We start from the raw sequence: 17,704 nt of genomic DNA on the forward strand, positions 1-17,704 counted from the left end.
GAGCTGGGGAAAAATTGGGGAAGACACCCAGCATTGACCCCTAAGCCTCACACATGCTCACATGCATGCATATAATACACACACACACACACACACACACACACACACACACACACACACTACATATACATACACCACACACACACACACACACACACACACACACACACACATACCCACACTCCACATACACATACACCATGCATATCACACATCATACACACACAACAAATACATACCCCCACTCACATACAAAAACATACCATACACGACAAACATACGCACACACACATGCGCACACCACAAACATATACACTCACATCTAACACACAAAACCCCACACATATACACCATACACATCATGCACACATACCACACATACACATCACACACATATCACATACAAACACATACCCTACACATACACCACACACACACACACACACACACACACACACACACACACACACCAGTACACAAACATATTACCAAACAAAAATACACATACCACACATACACACATATATGACATGTACATACCACACACACACACATTACCATACATACACTTACCACAGACATATATATATACTCCCACACAAACACATACTCCCCCACACTTACACACACACCACACACACACACACACACACATATATATATATCACATACACACACACTCCACTCACACATAATACCACATACACACACCATACATACACACATATCATAGACACACAACATATACACATAGCACACACACAGACATATACATCACATATAAACATTACATACATACATACATACACACACACACACACACACACACACACACGTTTGAAGTGGAGGTATTCTTTCCCAGAAACTCCTTTGGATGTCACCTGGATCACTAAATCATCTGTCACCTCGTTAGCAATGAGGTACAAATGATGGGTCACCTCTAATGAGAGGGTCTTAGCTATGTTCCACAGGGCAGAGGCTGGGGACTTATCCTGGTGACTGAAATGGCCTCACCTGTATTAGTTCGGCCTTGCAGCAGTGACCAGCTCTCTCCTCATCCTTATTTTGAAGCATAGTCTTGCTGAGTTGTCCTGGCTGCCTCTGCATCCTTCTGTAGCTCCAGCAGGCCTTGAACATGCTTTGTTCTTGCCTCTCAGACTTCAGAGCTGGGATCCAAAGCCTACATATCCAGACCCAGTTAGAAAGAGATGCTGAATCACTCACTGCCTTAGGTTTCAACAAATGCAAAACAGAATAAAATATTTTACTAGCAAAAAAAAAAATCTTTCCATGGTGGTCATCCTTAAGTTACATTTTTTTAAGTTGAATGAAATGAAAGACTTTAAGGAAAATGTGTGATGAAAAAAGAGGGGTTATTTAACTGAGTTTTAAGACCACAGGAGTTTTGCTGTTTCAGATAGTTTTGGTGGTTTTGGGGTACCATGACTTAGCCAACTTTGTTGAGAAATGCAATCAAACAGAAATAAATGAACAGGACAGCATGTGATTTGACTCGAGTGTTTTTCATAGTAACTTGTAGTCATGTATCTTCTCTCCATCCATCATCTTATCTGTGTTTTCAAGTCATAATAAGGAGAATCAGTTAAACCTTGGAGAGTTCCTCATTTTTCAGCATTCAGTACTTTGTTGCTGCCAATGCTTTGTATTTAAATGAATGCAGCCTGGTATCAAGGAAAGCAAATGACCGTGTTGAAGGGGGAGGAAACAGCGCCTTCTTCATGGGTAACACTTAAAACCGTTAAACGCATTAAAATCCCATTTAACAAACAGCAGAACTTAATGAACATTGGGATTGCTCAGGGAATACTAATGTGGAATATTACGGGGAAAGATGTTCTAGTGTTGAAATTTCTCACAGCTCAAAATGGTTACACAGATTAAGAAGAACATCTGCTGTTCAGAAGACAAAGGAGACTTGGCAGTTCACAGAAAATATTTCCTATTTTCTATCTTCATTTTCAAATTGTTTCTTAAAGTACTCAAACAACCATTCTTCCACAAAGTCCCTTCTCTGGGTTTTACATTTTATAATGAAAGTCCTGAAACATATCTGTCTTTATCAATCAAACTGCTAGTTAGTAAGCTGTGACTCTTTCATATGGTAATCAACTAATTTATCAGCAGTGAAACTATTTGATTCTTAATGATCAGAATTATAAGCTTATTATTTGATAGTACATTAATTCTAGGCAACTGGATGCCATGATATATTCAAGACATTTCTTGCTTCTGGTTTTAAGTCCTGACAAATTTTCCCCATTTGTTTTCTATGTTAGATTGAACACACAATTTAATTTTTCTTACTGCATTTTATTTCTCTGATATGTGGATGATAGGTTTTATTGGACTTGTTGTCACAGTATATTTTAGTTAGCATGTCTACTATAACTGTATTCCATTCACCTACTAACTTATATGTATTTTAATTAATCTTGAATATGTCTATCCATTTATCTATTTATCCATTCATTCATCCATCCATGTATCCACGTATGTGGTACAAAAACTGAGACACTCCTGCTGCATATGTAAGGAATGTGGCATGGTTTATGTTGAGAAATAATCCATGTTTGTGTCAACCTAAGTAAATACTGTCTTTAGTTGTATGCCTGTTGTGTTAAGAAAACTTGACAACCTAGATATTCTCCAAAGTTTATAACCATGAAAAATGGAAAATGTGTACCGAAAATACGTTTATAAATACTCATAGCATTCAAATGGTAGAAAAATCTCAAATATCCATCAACAAATGAGTAGAAGACAGTTTGGCATACAGTGGAATATTACTTAAGAATATCAGTAAAAGCCGACATTGAAGTCACATCTTATTGAGTTTACCATTAAGAACTACTTAAAATAGATAAGTAATGAGAAAGCAGAACAAAACAAGAGAGGAATCCTGACTGGGCAGTGGGGACAGGCATAGTTCAGGATTGATAAAATGTCTTGGGTCTACAGAAATGACCGCTGTATGGTATTGTGAATATCCTAAATGACAAAAGTGAAATGAGAGAGGAGCTCATGAAGTTGTACCCTTAGCTGTAGAATTGTTGACAATTTATGAGGGGATGGAGAGAAGAAGGGAGGGATGGAGAGAGACACACACGGAGAAAAAGAGAAAGACAGAGAGGATAGATAGATAGATGATAGATAGATAGATAGATAGATAGATAGATAGATAGATAGATAGATAGATAGATAGATAGATAGATAGACAGACAGATGCATAGATGAATGGATGGATAGAGATAGAGACAGACAGTCAGTTTTCTTCAGGGATGGAGCCCCTTATAAACCATAATTGCTCTGGTGGATGTTTCTATACTCATGCATGTTTTGTTGGGTTTTGGGTTTGTTTTGTTCTTTAGGAAGAAGAAAGTAATTGGGGAATAGAGGAGGAGCTGAAGGGGAGGGAATGGGGGTGCATTTGTTAAAATGCATTATATGTGCGTATGGGATTCTCAACTAATAAAAAGCTACTGATTTTATTTTGTGAATGTCATCTTAAATAGTAAGAGATAAGTAATGAGATGCCCATGGAATTGGATCTTTCATGTATTAGGTTGCCTGGTGAGCAAAAACTCCACTTTGTGATTTTTAATTGACCTATGTATGGAAACACTATAAAGACAGCCCATCAGCCTAAGACCTTCTACCAAGATGTTCAAAGAAAGTACTGAAAAATAGTGTTGGCTGTGTATATATGCAGATAAAGATCATGCTTTGTCTTTTGAAGGTTCCACTCAGTGCCTAGAGAGTTTCCATCCATCTACATATTTCAGACTGAAATTAACCTTCTTTTTCTACTTTAAGGATCATCTAGAAATTAATACACACTCCAAATTTCTTTTCAAATAATAGGACAAAAAAATGAACAGCAAAATAGAAAAAAATAAAAGAATAAACCTTTGCCACCAATAAGCGTGCCAATGAACTGAACAGACAATTCTCAAAAGAAGAAATACAAATGGCCAGTAGATGGTTTAAAATGTGTTCAATATCCTTAGCCAGCAGCAAAACAGACATTAAAACTGCTTTAGATTCCATCTCACTCCACTAGAATGGCTACTATCAAGAAAACGAATGACAGCAAATGTGAGTGACAATTTGGGAATGAGGAACCTTTATTTATAGTTGATGGGAGTATCAGCTGGTGCAGCCACTGTGGAAATCAGTGTGGAGCTTTTAAAAAACGTTAGAAAGAGAATGACCATATGATCCAACTAGACTACTTCTTAGCAGCCATATAACTATAGTATTCTTCATCCTACCCCCAGAGTTAATTGCATGTTGATGTTTATTGCTTCTCTATTTATAATAGCAAAGAAAATGATTCACAACATTCCTCTCCAACCTTTGACTTGTACATTCCCTATGACCTCTCTCTCACAATGTTCCCTGAGCCTGGGAGAGAGTGATGCCCTATTTAGGGACACTCCACAATTGCTTATTTTCAGCACTGTTACCAGTTTTGAGTCTCCGCATTAACCAACGCCCACTGCAAAATGATGAGAGTTGAGGGGAACACTAATCTGTGAGTATAAACCAATACTTAGAAGGCAAACTGATACCATGACCATTTAGCAAAACAGTAGTAGTAACTTTACGCCTACCATGTATACTCTCCCAGCCATGACCTTTTGACCATAATCCAATCAGAATGTGTTTGGTTACTCGTTACCTCCATAATAATCACAACATATCACGCTGGAGGATCTATCCTCCCAGGCGAGTCATTACTGTACCTCATGGAGTCAGCATCTAAGTAGAACTACTCATGGCTCTTTCCCTCAAACAACTTTGAGTAGCAGGGTTCAGTGCTGTGAAAGCTAGCCAGAAGCAGGGTAATTCCAGCTTAGATCCACCCTGGCTTTTCAGTATTCTGCAACCCAAGTATGTGGGGTCTTAAGCAACAGGGTTTTTGTGATCTAGGACATTAGCAATAGACCTTGTTTGGAGGACTCATACTGTTTAGGGTACTCTGGACCTCTTTGCACAAATAACTTACAGGGAGCTATTCCACATGTCACACTTATATTTTTGTTTGATGATCTTATCATTTATCTATTTTTCTATTTATTTATTTATTTATTTATTTATTTATTTATTTATTTATTTATTTACTTACTTACTACTTACTTACTTACCTACTTATTTACTTACTTATTCTACATCCTGACTGCAGTTTTCCCTCCCTCCTCTCCTCCCAGTCTCTCCCCCACCTCCCCTCTGCCTCCCCACCTCTCATCCACTCCTTCTCAATTTCTATTCAGAAAAGGGCAGGCCTCCCATGGATATTGACAAAACATGGCAAATCAAGCTGGAGTAAGGCAAAGCACCTCACCTTGTGTTAAGGTTGGACAAGGTGACCCTTTATGAGGAATAGGGTCCCAGAAGACAATAAAGGAGTCAGAGACAGCACCTGTTCCCACCGTTCGTAGTTCCACAAGAAGACCAAGCCACACAACTGTCCCATATATGCTGAGGGCCTATGCAGGCTCCCTGGTTGTCAGTTCGGTCTCTGTGAGCTCCTATGAGCCCATGTTAGTTGTTTCTGTGGGTTTTCTTGCGGTGTCCTTGACCCCTTGGGCTCCTACAACCCTTCCTCCCTCTCTTAAGCAGGATTCCCTAAGATCAGCCTAATGTTTCACTGTGGGTCTGTATCTGTTTCCATCAATTGCCGGATGATACCTCCCTGATAACTTTTGGGCTAGATACCAATCTGTGAGTATAGGCAGAATATCATTAGGTATCATGACATTGACTTTTTTTTCCCCCTCCAGTCATGTTTGGTTCTATCCTAGGTCTCTGGGCCATTTGCCTTCTAGGTCCTGGCACTCCAGGCACTGTCAGGTGTAGGCTCAGTCTTGAGGCATGGGTCTCAGGCTGGGCCAGTGATTGGTTGGCCACTCCCACAATCTCTATTCCACCTTTAATCCAGGACATCCTATAGGCATGACAGACTGTAGGTATAAGGTTATGTGGCTGGGTTGGTGTCCCAATCCCCCCACCTCCCGGAAGTTGTCTATTTTCTAAAAATTTGAAATTTGAATTTTCTCTTCCTCTTTTCTTGTTTTTGTTTTTTGTTTGTTTTCTTGGTTGGTTTTGTTTGTTTGTTTGTTTTTTGAGACAGGGTCGTGTTGTGTAACCTACACCAACCTCTATTTTCTTCTACTACTTTCATAATTTCTTACATTAGGACTTTGATATATTTGATTTTTTTTGTCATTGCTATTTTTATTTTCTTGCTGTTTGTTTTTGGGTAGTCTTTTTACAGAGTAGGAACTAGAGGTCAGATTTAATCATCTGCATATAGATAATACAGTTTTATCAGCACTGTTTGTCAAAGGTGTTGCCATTTCTTCAATGTATGTTTTTTGGCACCTTGTTAAAAATTCATTTTTCTGTAGGTGTGTGTGTGTGTGTGTGTGTGTGTGTGTGTGTGTGTGTTTATATCTATTTTCTTATTCCTTTGGCTTGTGTATCTATTTTCTTTGTCAGTGTTCTAGTCATTGAGTTTCTATGGCTCCCCAGAATACTTTGAAATCAGCTACTATGATGCAACCAGATTTGTGCAAGTTGCTTTATCTGTTAAAGGACTTTAATGTTCCTTATGAATTTTAGAATTGTTCTCTTTGGATTTAGCTCCATAAGGCATGTCACTAATATTTTTATGAAAATTGCATTGAATATTTATGTAGAAGGCTTTGAATATTATAGTCATTTCAGTAATGTTGGTTGTTACAAGCTGTGAATTTTAGGTATCTTCTTTGTTTTTTTGTTCCCACTTCAATTTCTGTCACTGGTGCTCCTTGGTTAAATTTATTACATGGAATTTTTAGAATTAAATTGATTTTCTAATTTCTTTGTCAGAAATATTGTTGATGGTTTACAAAAACTCTAAGTTTCAAATGCTGATTTTCTATACCATTTCCAGCCATTGGGACTTCTGGATAGAGTACATAGAGTAAGCACTGTACAGCAAGCACATATAGTCTTCAAGTAGAGTAATTTGATTTCCTTTAATGGTCATTAATTATAATTTCTGTTTTTTTGCCTTGACATATTGTTTTAAATACATATTTATATTATACTGTGATGGTTTAAGATGGATTAAACAGTTTCTTCATCACTGTGATGTCATTCTTGACTATAACAACTGAAGAGAGGAAAAGCATATTGTGGCTCACAGTTTAGAGAATGCAGTTCATCATGGCAGGAAGTGTGTTGGTAGAGGTTGATGGAAACAGAAACTTGGGACACAGCTTATGACATCTCCATAGACGGAGCAGAAGAAAGACCTTTACCAGAAGCACAGATGAACCATAATCCTCACAGCCTACTGGGATGGCCCTATGCCAGTGTTAGCCCCATAGCCAAAGGTTCCATGGCCTTTCAAAACAGCAACACCATCTGGAGCCCAAGTCTTCAAACACATGAGTGTTTTGAAGACATCTTACATGCTGTATAATTTGTTGCATCTCAGTGGACTGGGAAGACGAAAGCGCTTGATGTCAAAATAGGGACCAAAGATAACCATCAAGAACAAACTCTATGGTTCTGCATCTGTCACCTCAGGTCTATGTCCAGAAGACCTCATAGATGCCTGATGATACCACCACTGAGGGGGAATCAAGTGTTCAAGGTTCCAGGTGAACTGATATAGATACTCTAAATCCAAATCATAGCCATAAATTACTGCTAGACTATTGTATGATACCTAGTATAAGGCTAGTACTGTATAAATAGAGGCAATGTGGTATTATTTAGGAAATAATGACAAAGGCTATTTTTAAAAGTCTACAGATGCTCAGTACAAATAAAGTGTTTTGTCTAACTATTTTCAGTACGCCTTGATTAACTATATGGATGTAGAGTCCATTGGTAGCCAGTACTGAGTCTGTAGTGAATGACGGCAGCAGCTTCACATTACAGAAGCATTCCTTTTCAGCGTGGATGGTTTATTCATGTTTACATTGTTATAGATATTCACATATCACCATTCATCTAGTTTCAAAATACTTCATAGCTTTCATAGATTTTTTTTTTCGAGACAGGGTTTCTCTGTGTAGCTTTGCACCTTTCCTGGATCTCACTCTGTAGCCCAGGCTGGCCTCAAACTCACAGAGATCCCCTGCCTCTACCTCCCAAGTGCTGGGATTAAAGGTGTGTGCCACCACCACCCGGCAGCTTCTTCACTTACTTACTATTAATTTCTCTCTTCCCAGGTTGAGCTCTGTCGGTCTTGAATCTGCCGTCCCCTATCCTACTGATAGAAGTATCGCAACTGCTGTGGAAGTTTGCCTTTGTCCACCGGGATACAGTGGCAACTCTTGTGAAGTAAGTTTGTCGGAACCCATCTCTCAGATAGTGTTGCCAATAAACTGCCCTAAAAGGGATGTTTTGAAAATTTCAATCCCTAACTACATAAACATATTATTTAAATAAAATTGGCTTCAAGGGTTTTTTTTTCTTCTATTCTTTGAGAATATCATAGATGCTTTCAATGAAGTGTGATCCTATCTACCCGTACTTCCCTCCTCCCAATCACTGGATCCTCCAATATGTGCTCTTTTCTACTGGGTGTCTTCTTTTTGATTGCTGTTACTATTATACTATGTCCAATGAGCACCTCCCAAACGTGTGTGGGCGTGGCCATCTGCAGCAGCACGGACAAGCTACCAGTGGCCCTAACCCTAGAAAAGAATGATTCTCCCTCCCCTAGTAGCAGTCAGCTGCCAATAACTCTTCAGTCAGGTGTAGGGCCTTGGGAGCCCCTCCTTCATCCATGCTAAATTAAAGAAGGAATTAGAATGTCTGCCTAGAACTCATGGCTCTTCAATGGAATTAACCATGTATTTCCAAAGCTATAGTGCCCTTAGAAATAGTTTGCCTTACCGTAACTGCAATTTGTGTGTTCCCTCCCTTTTTAGCAAGCTCTAAGGTGATGGTGGCAAAATAGTATTTCAAAATGATTTCCTTTTTATTTCTGTTAAGAAATGGATACTTGTTTCATGTCTCTTTCCTCTCCCATTTTTAAGTCCCTCTCCTTCTATTTCTTTCTGAGGAAAGCATCTCTCTCTCTCTCTCTCTCTCTCTCTCTCTCTCTCTCTCTCTCTCTCTCTCTCTCTCTCTCTCTCTCTCTCTCTGTGTATGTATACTTCCCTGGTGGAAGGAATGGCTTATAGATAAATAAGAGCTTAAGTTTCTTTACGATGGTACCTTGAAGGAATTATTTGAGTGCTCTGAGATGTTCCACTCCACAACACTACTTCTGCCATTTGGAGAAACACCCCAGGCATAACTTTGCTGGCTCTTGTGTTCTTTAAAGTAATACATGCTTCCAGAGGCTACACAGAGCTTAAAGTCATGTTCATGACTAATGTGTTTTCTTTAAACCGGGTAGAGATTTGCCCGTCTAGAAATGAAACTAAATGTAATTCACTGAAGTACTTGCTTTTCCAAAATTTATAGAGATAAGAGAAAAATAATCATGGATATGAATTAGTTATGTCAACTCAAATTTGATCTTACATATAAAACACACGCTGGACTTGATAAAATATTCCTTCATTACAACTCTTCCAGTTTTGATTTCAAACCAGGCAGGTCCCTTTGAAGCTTTAAACTCCTATTTCAGTTGGAATAATAAATGCCCTCATTCTATTCTTGATTTTAATATATTCCACTTTATTCTCAGTTCTCCCCATCAACTTTTATACTAAATGCCCATTGAATGTAAAATCAGAATATTGGGCTTGTTCGATTATATGCCTTCTTTCTTTTATTCTTTTGAAATATTTTTGATAAGTTATATATTTAGTAAATTTTATAAATTCATCTGCATAAATTAGCAATAAGTATACAGCACGATCTCTGTCCTTAAAGATCTAGCAATCTGTTTAGATAGAACAAGTGCCACTGGAAAATTGAATCGCAGCAGTCTATAATTAAGGGGGTAGTAAGTGTTATATAAGGTAATGGCGATAATCAGTCACAGGGTCGAGCTGTTCAGTGGAGGGAGATGTCAGGAAAAGCATCATGGAGACTTTAACAAGTGATGATGGAGAGGACATAAAGAATAAGGTTCTAAGAATTCCAGATGTGGTTTCTAGAAACATCACTGAAGTCTAAGAGACAGATCAACAGTTAAAATCACTGGCTGTACTTCCAGAGGACCCTGGCTCTATTCTCAGCCCCCACACGGTGGCTCACAACAATCCGTAACTCTAGTCCCTGGGGATACAATTCTCTTCTAGGCTCCTCAGTCATCAGACACACATAGGATGCCCAGACAAACAAGCAGAGCAAACACATAAAGCAAATAACTAACAAACAAATTAAATAAATAAATAAATAAATAAATAAATAAATAAATAAATAAATAAATAAATAAATAAATAAGTAAATAAGTAAATAAATAAATAAATACAGTTTTTAAGTAGCTGGAATAAGTAGGGATGTTGAGAATGTATGAGAGCAGGTACATAAAACTTTTTGTTTTGTTTTCAGTAAAACTAAATGCCACTTCTTCCTCAGTGATCTTCCACACTTCATTCTATTCTTATGTCTACTCAAACAAAACTGCTTTTGCTCTTGCTGTCAAATTCAAGGTAGCCAATGAAATCGTGTGACTACATTTTATCTTACCTGTTACCATCATGTGACCCAGTTGATTCCTCTCTCCCTCAAATGCTTTCTTCTTCTCAACTCTATGCCATCACCACATTTTCCCAAATTTCCATTTAGTAGAAAATTGAGAGGGTGATTTTGCTGTTTTGTCTTTTGTGATAATTTTTCCTGGAGAAAATAGACAATATTTTCACAAGGGTGGTAGTTATTCAATAAAAAACTGAGAGGCAGAATGTTGTAAAAACATAATCTTGGCCAGGCTGTGGTGGTGCATGCCTTTAATCCCAGTACTCAGGGGGGAGGCAGAGGCAGGTAGATCTCTGTGAGTTCAAGGCCAGCCTGGGCTACAGAGTGAGTTCCAGGATAGGTTCCAAAGCTACACAGAGAAACCCTATCTCGCAAAACAAAACAAAAACAAACAAAAAACCCATAAACTTGGTTCTAGAATATGAGTGAAATAATATTCCATTTAGAATACTTTGTCCTCCCCATTTCTATTATTTTGGATGGGGAATGAGTACAGAGGTGTGGGAATAAACCATGGTGCTTCTTAGCTTATAAGTGAAAAGATAAGTATATGGCTTTAACTTTTCCATGGATATTAATATAAATTCCATGGCTAAGAAAAAAGTGTGTCAATTACTTTTCTATTGCTGTGAAAAATAAAACACCAACACCAAGATAAATTATGGAAGAAAGCATTTAATTGTGCTAACAGCTCCAGAGGGTTAGAGGCCATGTTGGAAGAGCAGAGGCATGATGGCAGGACCATCTCAGAGCCCACATCTTGATCTGTAAGCAGAAGACAGAAGGCACACTGTGAATGGCAAATGGTCTTTAGAAGCATCAGAGCCCACTGCCCCCAGTAACATACCTCCTTAAGCAAAACCACAACTCCTAATCCTTCCTAAATAGTTCCACAAAATGGGGACCAAGTACTCAAACTTATGAGCTATGGAAGTCATTTTTCATCCAAACCACTGCAAGGTGTAAGGAATTGGAATGCTTACTGAAAGAAGATTGATGCAAGTACATTTCAAAATTATTTTTTGAAAATGTGTATTAAAGAAAATACCATGAGGATCCACTTTGACAACAATAAATTACCGCTCTTTGTGTTGTCACCACCCTTATATTTTAATTGAGACTATGAGGGTCCTGCCCCTTGATAGTCCCCTCCCAGGGCCCAGGGAGAATCTGTAACCAGCTGATAATTAATCTTTGAGGATAAAAAAATGAATCTATATACACGAAACTCCATACATTTTATTATTCTCTGTCAGTTCTCTCTCTACACAGCTTCTATTCTGCTCTCGTGCCTAGCTCCTTTCTTGCCTGATTCTCTCTACATCTTTCTGCTATTCCCTCTAAGACTATCTTAATTCCTTCATCTTAGTTCTGCCCCATCGAGGTTCTCATCCATCTAGTTCCTTTCCATCTTAGCACCTCTCCCATCTCCTTCTTTCTCATCTTGTTCTTCCCCATCTGGTTCTTCCTCATCTTCCATCTTGATCCTCTAGTACTCTCTTCTAGCCCTTCAATCTAGTTCTTACCCATCTAGTTCTTCCATTCTCTTTTTTCTTCTCCATTTCATCCTCAAGATCTCTCCCAAATCCTTTTCTATGTCTCCTTATACCTCTCAGCTCCCTCATCTCTCAGGTATTAGTTATAAAATCAAGCAATAGCGATGATCTGGCTGAGCAATGACACCAGGCTTGAATTCTTACAGGGTCATAAAGGCAGATAAGAGTTTTGCTCAGGGAGTGACCATCAGGTTTTCTTTTACAACCCATAAAGGGAGTGGTAAAGGAGGAGGTCAACTGAGAGCTAATAATTGGTTAGTATATCAAGAAAAGGGGGGTTATGTGCTCAGTCTACATTCCTAAAAGTGGTTAGATAAGAAGTTAGGAGTCTATAATATTAGTAAGACTGTATAAGAAAGAAGGGTCTCAGCTTAAATTGCACAGGAAATGAAGGTATCTGCCTGACCTAGGAGACGGATGATTTTTCCATAAGGTTATTACCTTAGTTCAGGAGATCGATTGGCCTTAGATGCTTGATAGGTATTTTAGATAAATACACTGTTAGGAGTTCTTGGAAGCACACATAGCATACAAGAGAATCATTGTAGGAATCAGCTAATATGTACACAAAAGCTAAAAATATCACCAAGACATCTTAAGCCATGGCTTGACCTTCAGAAGCCTTAACTTTTTAAAAGTCCTTAACTTTTCTAAGTAGTAGCTTTTGTCATAGTAGCTGGATTCCATTATATTTTCCTGCAGCCTGCAGCAACATTTTACCTCCATTTGGATTGTGGAGGCTTACTGGTTTTGAAAAATATATGTTAGAGAAGGAATCACTTGTACCGAAATGGGGGAAAACATACTAGAAGGAGACATGAAATTAAACCATTGTCTCTGTACTGCTCAAATTAAGAGGAAGTGAATTTTATTTTCTTCTCAGATAAGAAATATTAGTATGTATTTTTCACATGTTTGTTATTGTTGTTCAAATGGAAGTTTCCTCACATCCTGAGGCAAAAGGATCATTTCCCACATTACACAGCATGGTTCTATGTAGTTATTACCGCAGTGATTCTCTCTGAGTTCCATTTCCAAGCAGAAAAGGGGCCTTTTCTTTGACATATGATGACATATTTAACCATCCAGAAACATAGTAAATAACTCACAAGATGCAATTGCAACCTGAGGGTACCATAAACTTCCAGAGGGCAGCAATGTTTGCACATTTTTTTTTTACATCTCATCTCATCTGTGGAAGTCCACACAGAAGGAAATGTAATGAATGGTGATAGTAGATGTGAAGTGCTGACCCGCAGGTAATATGCCATGCAAATATCTCATATTGGTTTTCTGTTTTCAAATAATTTTATTCCACATTTTAAAATATCAGTGGTGAATATAAGCATGCTTATAATCAAATAACATAATGAATTAGCAAGGCAATACATGCTAAATAAGTCATAACCTGTTTTATACAAATTTGAGAAAGCATGAAGGACAGAGGAAATTTAAGATCAAATATATGAATTATGAATGTGTGCCAGTGACTGGGTATGTTTTGAAATGAAAGAGGGGAAACATTGGGTATGCCTTCCAAGTGATTCCAAAGATTCTCTGGAAGAGAAGGTGATCGGGGCAGTCAGTTTGTGGGGAAGGGCGTCCATGCAGAGAATCAATCTGTGATGACACTGTGCTCTGTGAGCCTAAGACTCTGTAGACTCCTGCCATGCCCACTGCCTTCTTCGGTGCCTTTCCTTCTGTTTTCTTGTCTGTGCTTTTTGCTTTGAGACTGTCACATTTCAATTCTTTATATCTCTGCTTTATTTTTACCATTTCAGAAGAGACACCAAGCTAATGCTTCCTCTAATCTCATACCTGCCAATAACAGTAAGGTCAGTACGAAGCCTCAGTGTCAGGAGTAATAGCACAGTAGTAATGTTTCAATAATGGGTTTGCTTATTTTGACAAGCACATTTGCTGAGTTTGCTACCTGGGTTATTTTCTATTATCAGGAAAAAGGGAACGACTTTCCTTTTCCTTTAAATACTGAAGAGTGACACTGAAACCTTATCTTTTTTTTTTTTCAGTCCTGTTGGCCTAGGCACCGAAGAGTTAATGGCACTATTTTTGGTGGCACCTGTGAACCATGTCAGTGCTTTGGTCATGCAGAATCTTGTGATGACATCACAGGAGAGTGTCTGGTAAGTGCTACTCTATTGAGAATGCTGATTGACAAAGCTGAAATCTGTGCAACAAACCCTGGAATTCTGTTGCTACCTTTGCAACCTTGAACACGTGAGTCAGCAAATGATGTGTCAAACATCTTTATCCAGAACTGCGTTAGAAGAATGCTCTTTCATATGTGTGGTGATATTGAGTCCCCCAATATATTGTGCACCATAATAAACTTATCTGGGGTCAGAAAACAGAACAATCACTAGACAGACATAGAGGCCAGAAAATGGCAGCACTCACACCTTTAATCCCAGGCTTCTAGAGGCAGAGATCCATCCGGATCTCTGTGAGTTCAAAGCCACACTGGAAACAACCAGACATGGTGGCATACGCCTTTAATCCCAGGAAGTGATGGCAGGAAACAGAAAGGAATAAAAGTCATGAAAACCAGGAACTAGAGTCTGGTTAAGCTTTAGGCTTCTGAGCAGCAGTTCAGCTGAGATCCATTTGGATGAGGACTTAAAGGCTTCCAGTCTGAGGAAACAGGATCCGCTGAGGAAGTGCCAAGGTGAGGTCAGCTGTAGCTCATTGTCTCTCTGATCTTTCAGTGTTCACCCCAATACCTGGCTTGGGGTTAGTTTTTATTAATGAGACCTTTTAAGATTTGTGGTACACATATGTGATCTGCCTAGAGACTGTGAGGAAGTGCATTTTCATATTCATCTAAAATCTGAATTAGGGTCAAATAAATCATTATAAAGTATAACTAATGACTAGGATACACATCGACTATGAATATATATGGTTTCTCTCTCTCCTATAAATCTACAAAAAGTAGACTATTCTAAAACATAAAATGATTTATATCCCCATAATATGAAAAAACATACCACATTACCATTACAATAAAAATAATTCACTTTTTTATATGTTAGAGGTTTCTTTCACTTGGAAAATAAGGACATATTATGTATGTTTATTTAAAAATTTCAACATTGAGATCAATTAAAGTGTTGTGCATAGATTTTAACATATTAAACGTATGTCATGCATCTTCAGTGAGATTGTTCCTTCTACAATTGGCTCTGTACTTTTAACCAAAAACTGAAGCTGCACAAGCACAGAGCACTGTCTGGGCTGCTAAGTAGCTGGAGGCCTGGAGAGTTCTTCTAAACAGACACTCGAGGGCATGTTAGCTTTATATTGTCTGCCATGGCATGAAACTTGAAAGAACACCTCTCATGCCATTAGTCTCACAAAACAGAATTTGAGATGGTGCCAGCTTTGGAGGATATCATATTCTCATCTCTCTGCAGAATTTAAGGCAGACTCTGTTGTCTGTAATTCTTATGTTGTATTCCTCTTGCTGATTTCTCTGCTTTCTCTTGTGCTTAAATGGTACTAGGGAAAATCCAAAGTGAAAAATCAGGGCTTTTGTTCCAATATAATTTGGCATTTCAGTTTATTGGTGCACTTTCTGTTTTCTCTGCATAAGATTTTTGTTCAATTGCAGAGCAGCGTAAAGCATGATAGCCCTAATTTGTGGATCAGTAGATTTTTCAAATGACGATTTTGCAAATAAAAAGACTGAGCGATTTCCATTTTAATTATACTACAGTCTTTTAAAGTGACTCTGGGGGAAATATTGAACTACCTTTAAACACTTTATTAGCATGCAGCAGAATATATTCAATTCCAAACTAGCATTCATTTGCTTTACTTATCCTGAAAGGACAAAAATAAATATGCCACAATACCAACCTCATAATGTCCCCTAAGATATTCTATAAAGTTAGTTCATTAGGATTAAATCAAATCCTGAAGTTGATGCATTTGGTGATATGATACATTGTCAAATAGGGACCATTTGTTTCAGAACAAAATAGTTTCTTTCAGCAGAGTGTTATGAATAGGAATGGTAAGAATTGGTAGGGCCCACCAGGTTATTGACAGTTTGATGGCCAAGAAGAGAGAAGCCAACCTTCCAATGATGGAAGGATCTTAGGGAAACCATGGATTCTTAGTAGCCAGACTCAGTCTCTTCTTCCTAGGTTTCCTGAGGGAGCAAATGATCCCGCAGACTCCTCTGGAGATGGTCGTGTTGCTTCTCTGTATTGGTACTGATAACTCTGTGCTCAATCCCATTCTGAATGTCTTAGTTCTGACATAATCTATACAGACAACAATATTAGGATATTGTGTATTAAAGGAATTCTGATAGATCAGTCAAGTTTTCATTTTATCTCCTTTTGATTATTCAGGGGAAATTTTTTCACTAGTAGCAAACATAACATGAAATTTACTTATTTATTATTTTTTTTGGTTTTTTGAGACAGGGTTCCTCTGTGTAGCCCGAACTGTCCTGGAACTTGCTTTGCAGACCAGGTTGGCCTCAAACTCAAAGAGATCCACCTGCCTTTGCTTCTTGAGTGCTAGGATTAAAGGAGTACACCACCATGCCCAGCATGGAATTTATCTTCTTAAAGGATGTTTTAGTGTAGCTTACCTTTGAAAATTGATTATAAATTAGCACTTTAGGGTTCAGAACAAATTCCAGGCTTCTGTTTTAGAGTTGATCCGTATGACAAGGTCATCTCAACTCAAGTACACTGGAGAAAACCCAGAGAGTATTTCAAGTCATGTAGGAAGGCTGTGTGAGTCTCAGTATTTTCATGATCTAAATTGCAAGCAACGGTTAAAAGTCACGTTGATAGCAAAGCTACCCATGAAAAGACTCTGTTCATCAGAGTAGAAAGTCTATCTTTTCCACTGTTGATTTCCATTGTATTGCTTGCCTGGTGGTATCTCAGCATTGATTACCAACATACTTGAATTTTAAAATTACTCTTGTTTCCATTTAAGGAAAGGTAAAAATAGACAGCATAAGGAACACACTGCACTTATTTTTGTTTTAAATGTGTAGTTGAAGGCATGCAAATTATCTAAGATTTTCAGTTGAATTTCAAAAATTCTAATTTTGGTCTGGTTACTGTGTAATCAGTTGAATGATCCTATTAAAAAAAAAAACCCAAAGATATTTTTTCCTTTTATTTTATTTTACAATACCATTCAGTTCTACACATCAGCCACGGATTCCCTTGTTCTCCCCCCTCCTGCCCCCCTCCCCTTCCCCCTAGCCGACCCCCCATTTCCACCTTCTCCAGGGCAAAGCCTCCCCCGAGGACTGAGATCAACCTGGTAGACGCAGTCCAGGCAGTCCAGTCCCCTCCTCCCAGGCTGAGCCATCAAATTTTCATCGTGTCAACTTGAGATAGGAAAATAATTTTTCAAAGAATAAGCAATTTCTTAGGTTTAAGAAAATGAGAGGTGCCTTACGGGGGATTTGGAAA

General features: G+C 38.2%; 1 protein-coding gene across 1 annotated transcript in view; it reads left to right on the forward strand.

Annotated features, from left to right (window-relative positions):
* Lama2 (laminin subunit alpha 2) overlaps nt 1-17,704 on the forward strand; it is a 571,985-nt gene that overhangs the window by 322,303 nt on the left and 231,978 nt on the right. The window contains exons 15-16 of the mRNA XM_076552567.1: nt 8,250-8,361; nt 14,267-14,380. Of these exons, the coding sequence (XP_076408682.1) occupies nt 8,250-8,361; nt 14,267-14,380 (226 nt within the window). The remainder of the gene's footprint in view (nt 1-8,249; nt 8,362-14,266; nt 14,381-17,704) is intronic.

Source organism: Peromyscus maniculatus, chromosome 16, assembly GCF_049852395.1.
Source record: "Peromyscus maniculatus bairdii isolate BWxNUB_F1_BW_parent chromosome 16, HU_Pman_BW_mat_3.1, whole genome shotgun sequence".
NCBI lineage: Eukaryota > Metazoa > Chordata > Mammalia > Rodentia > Cricetidae > Peromyscus > Peromyscus maniculatus.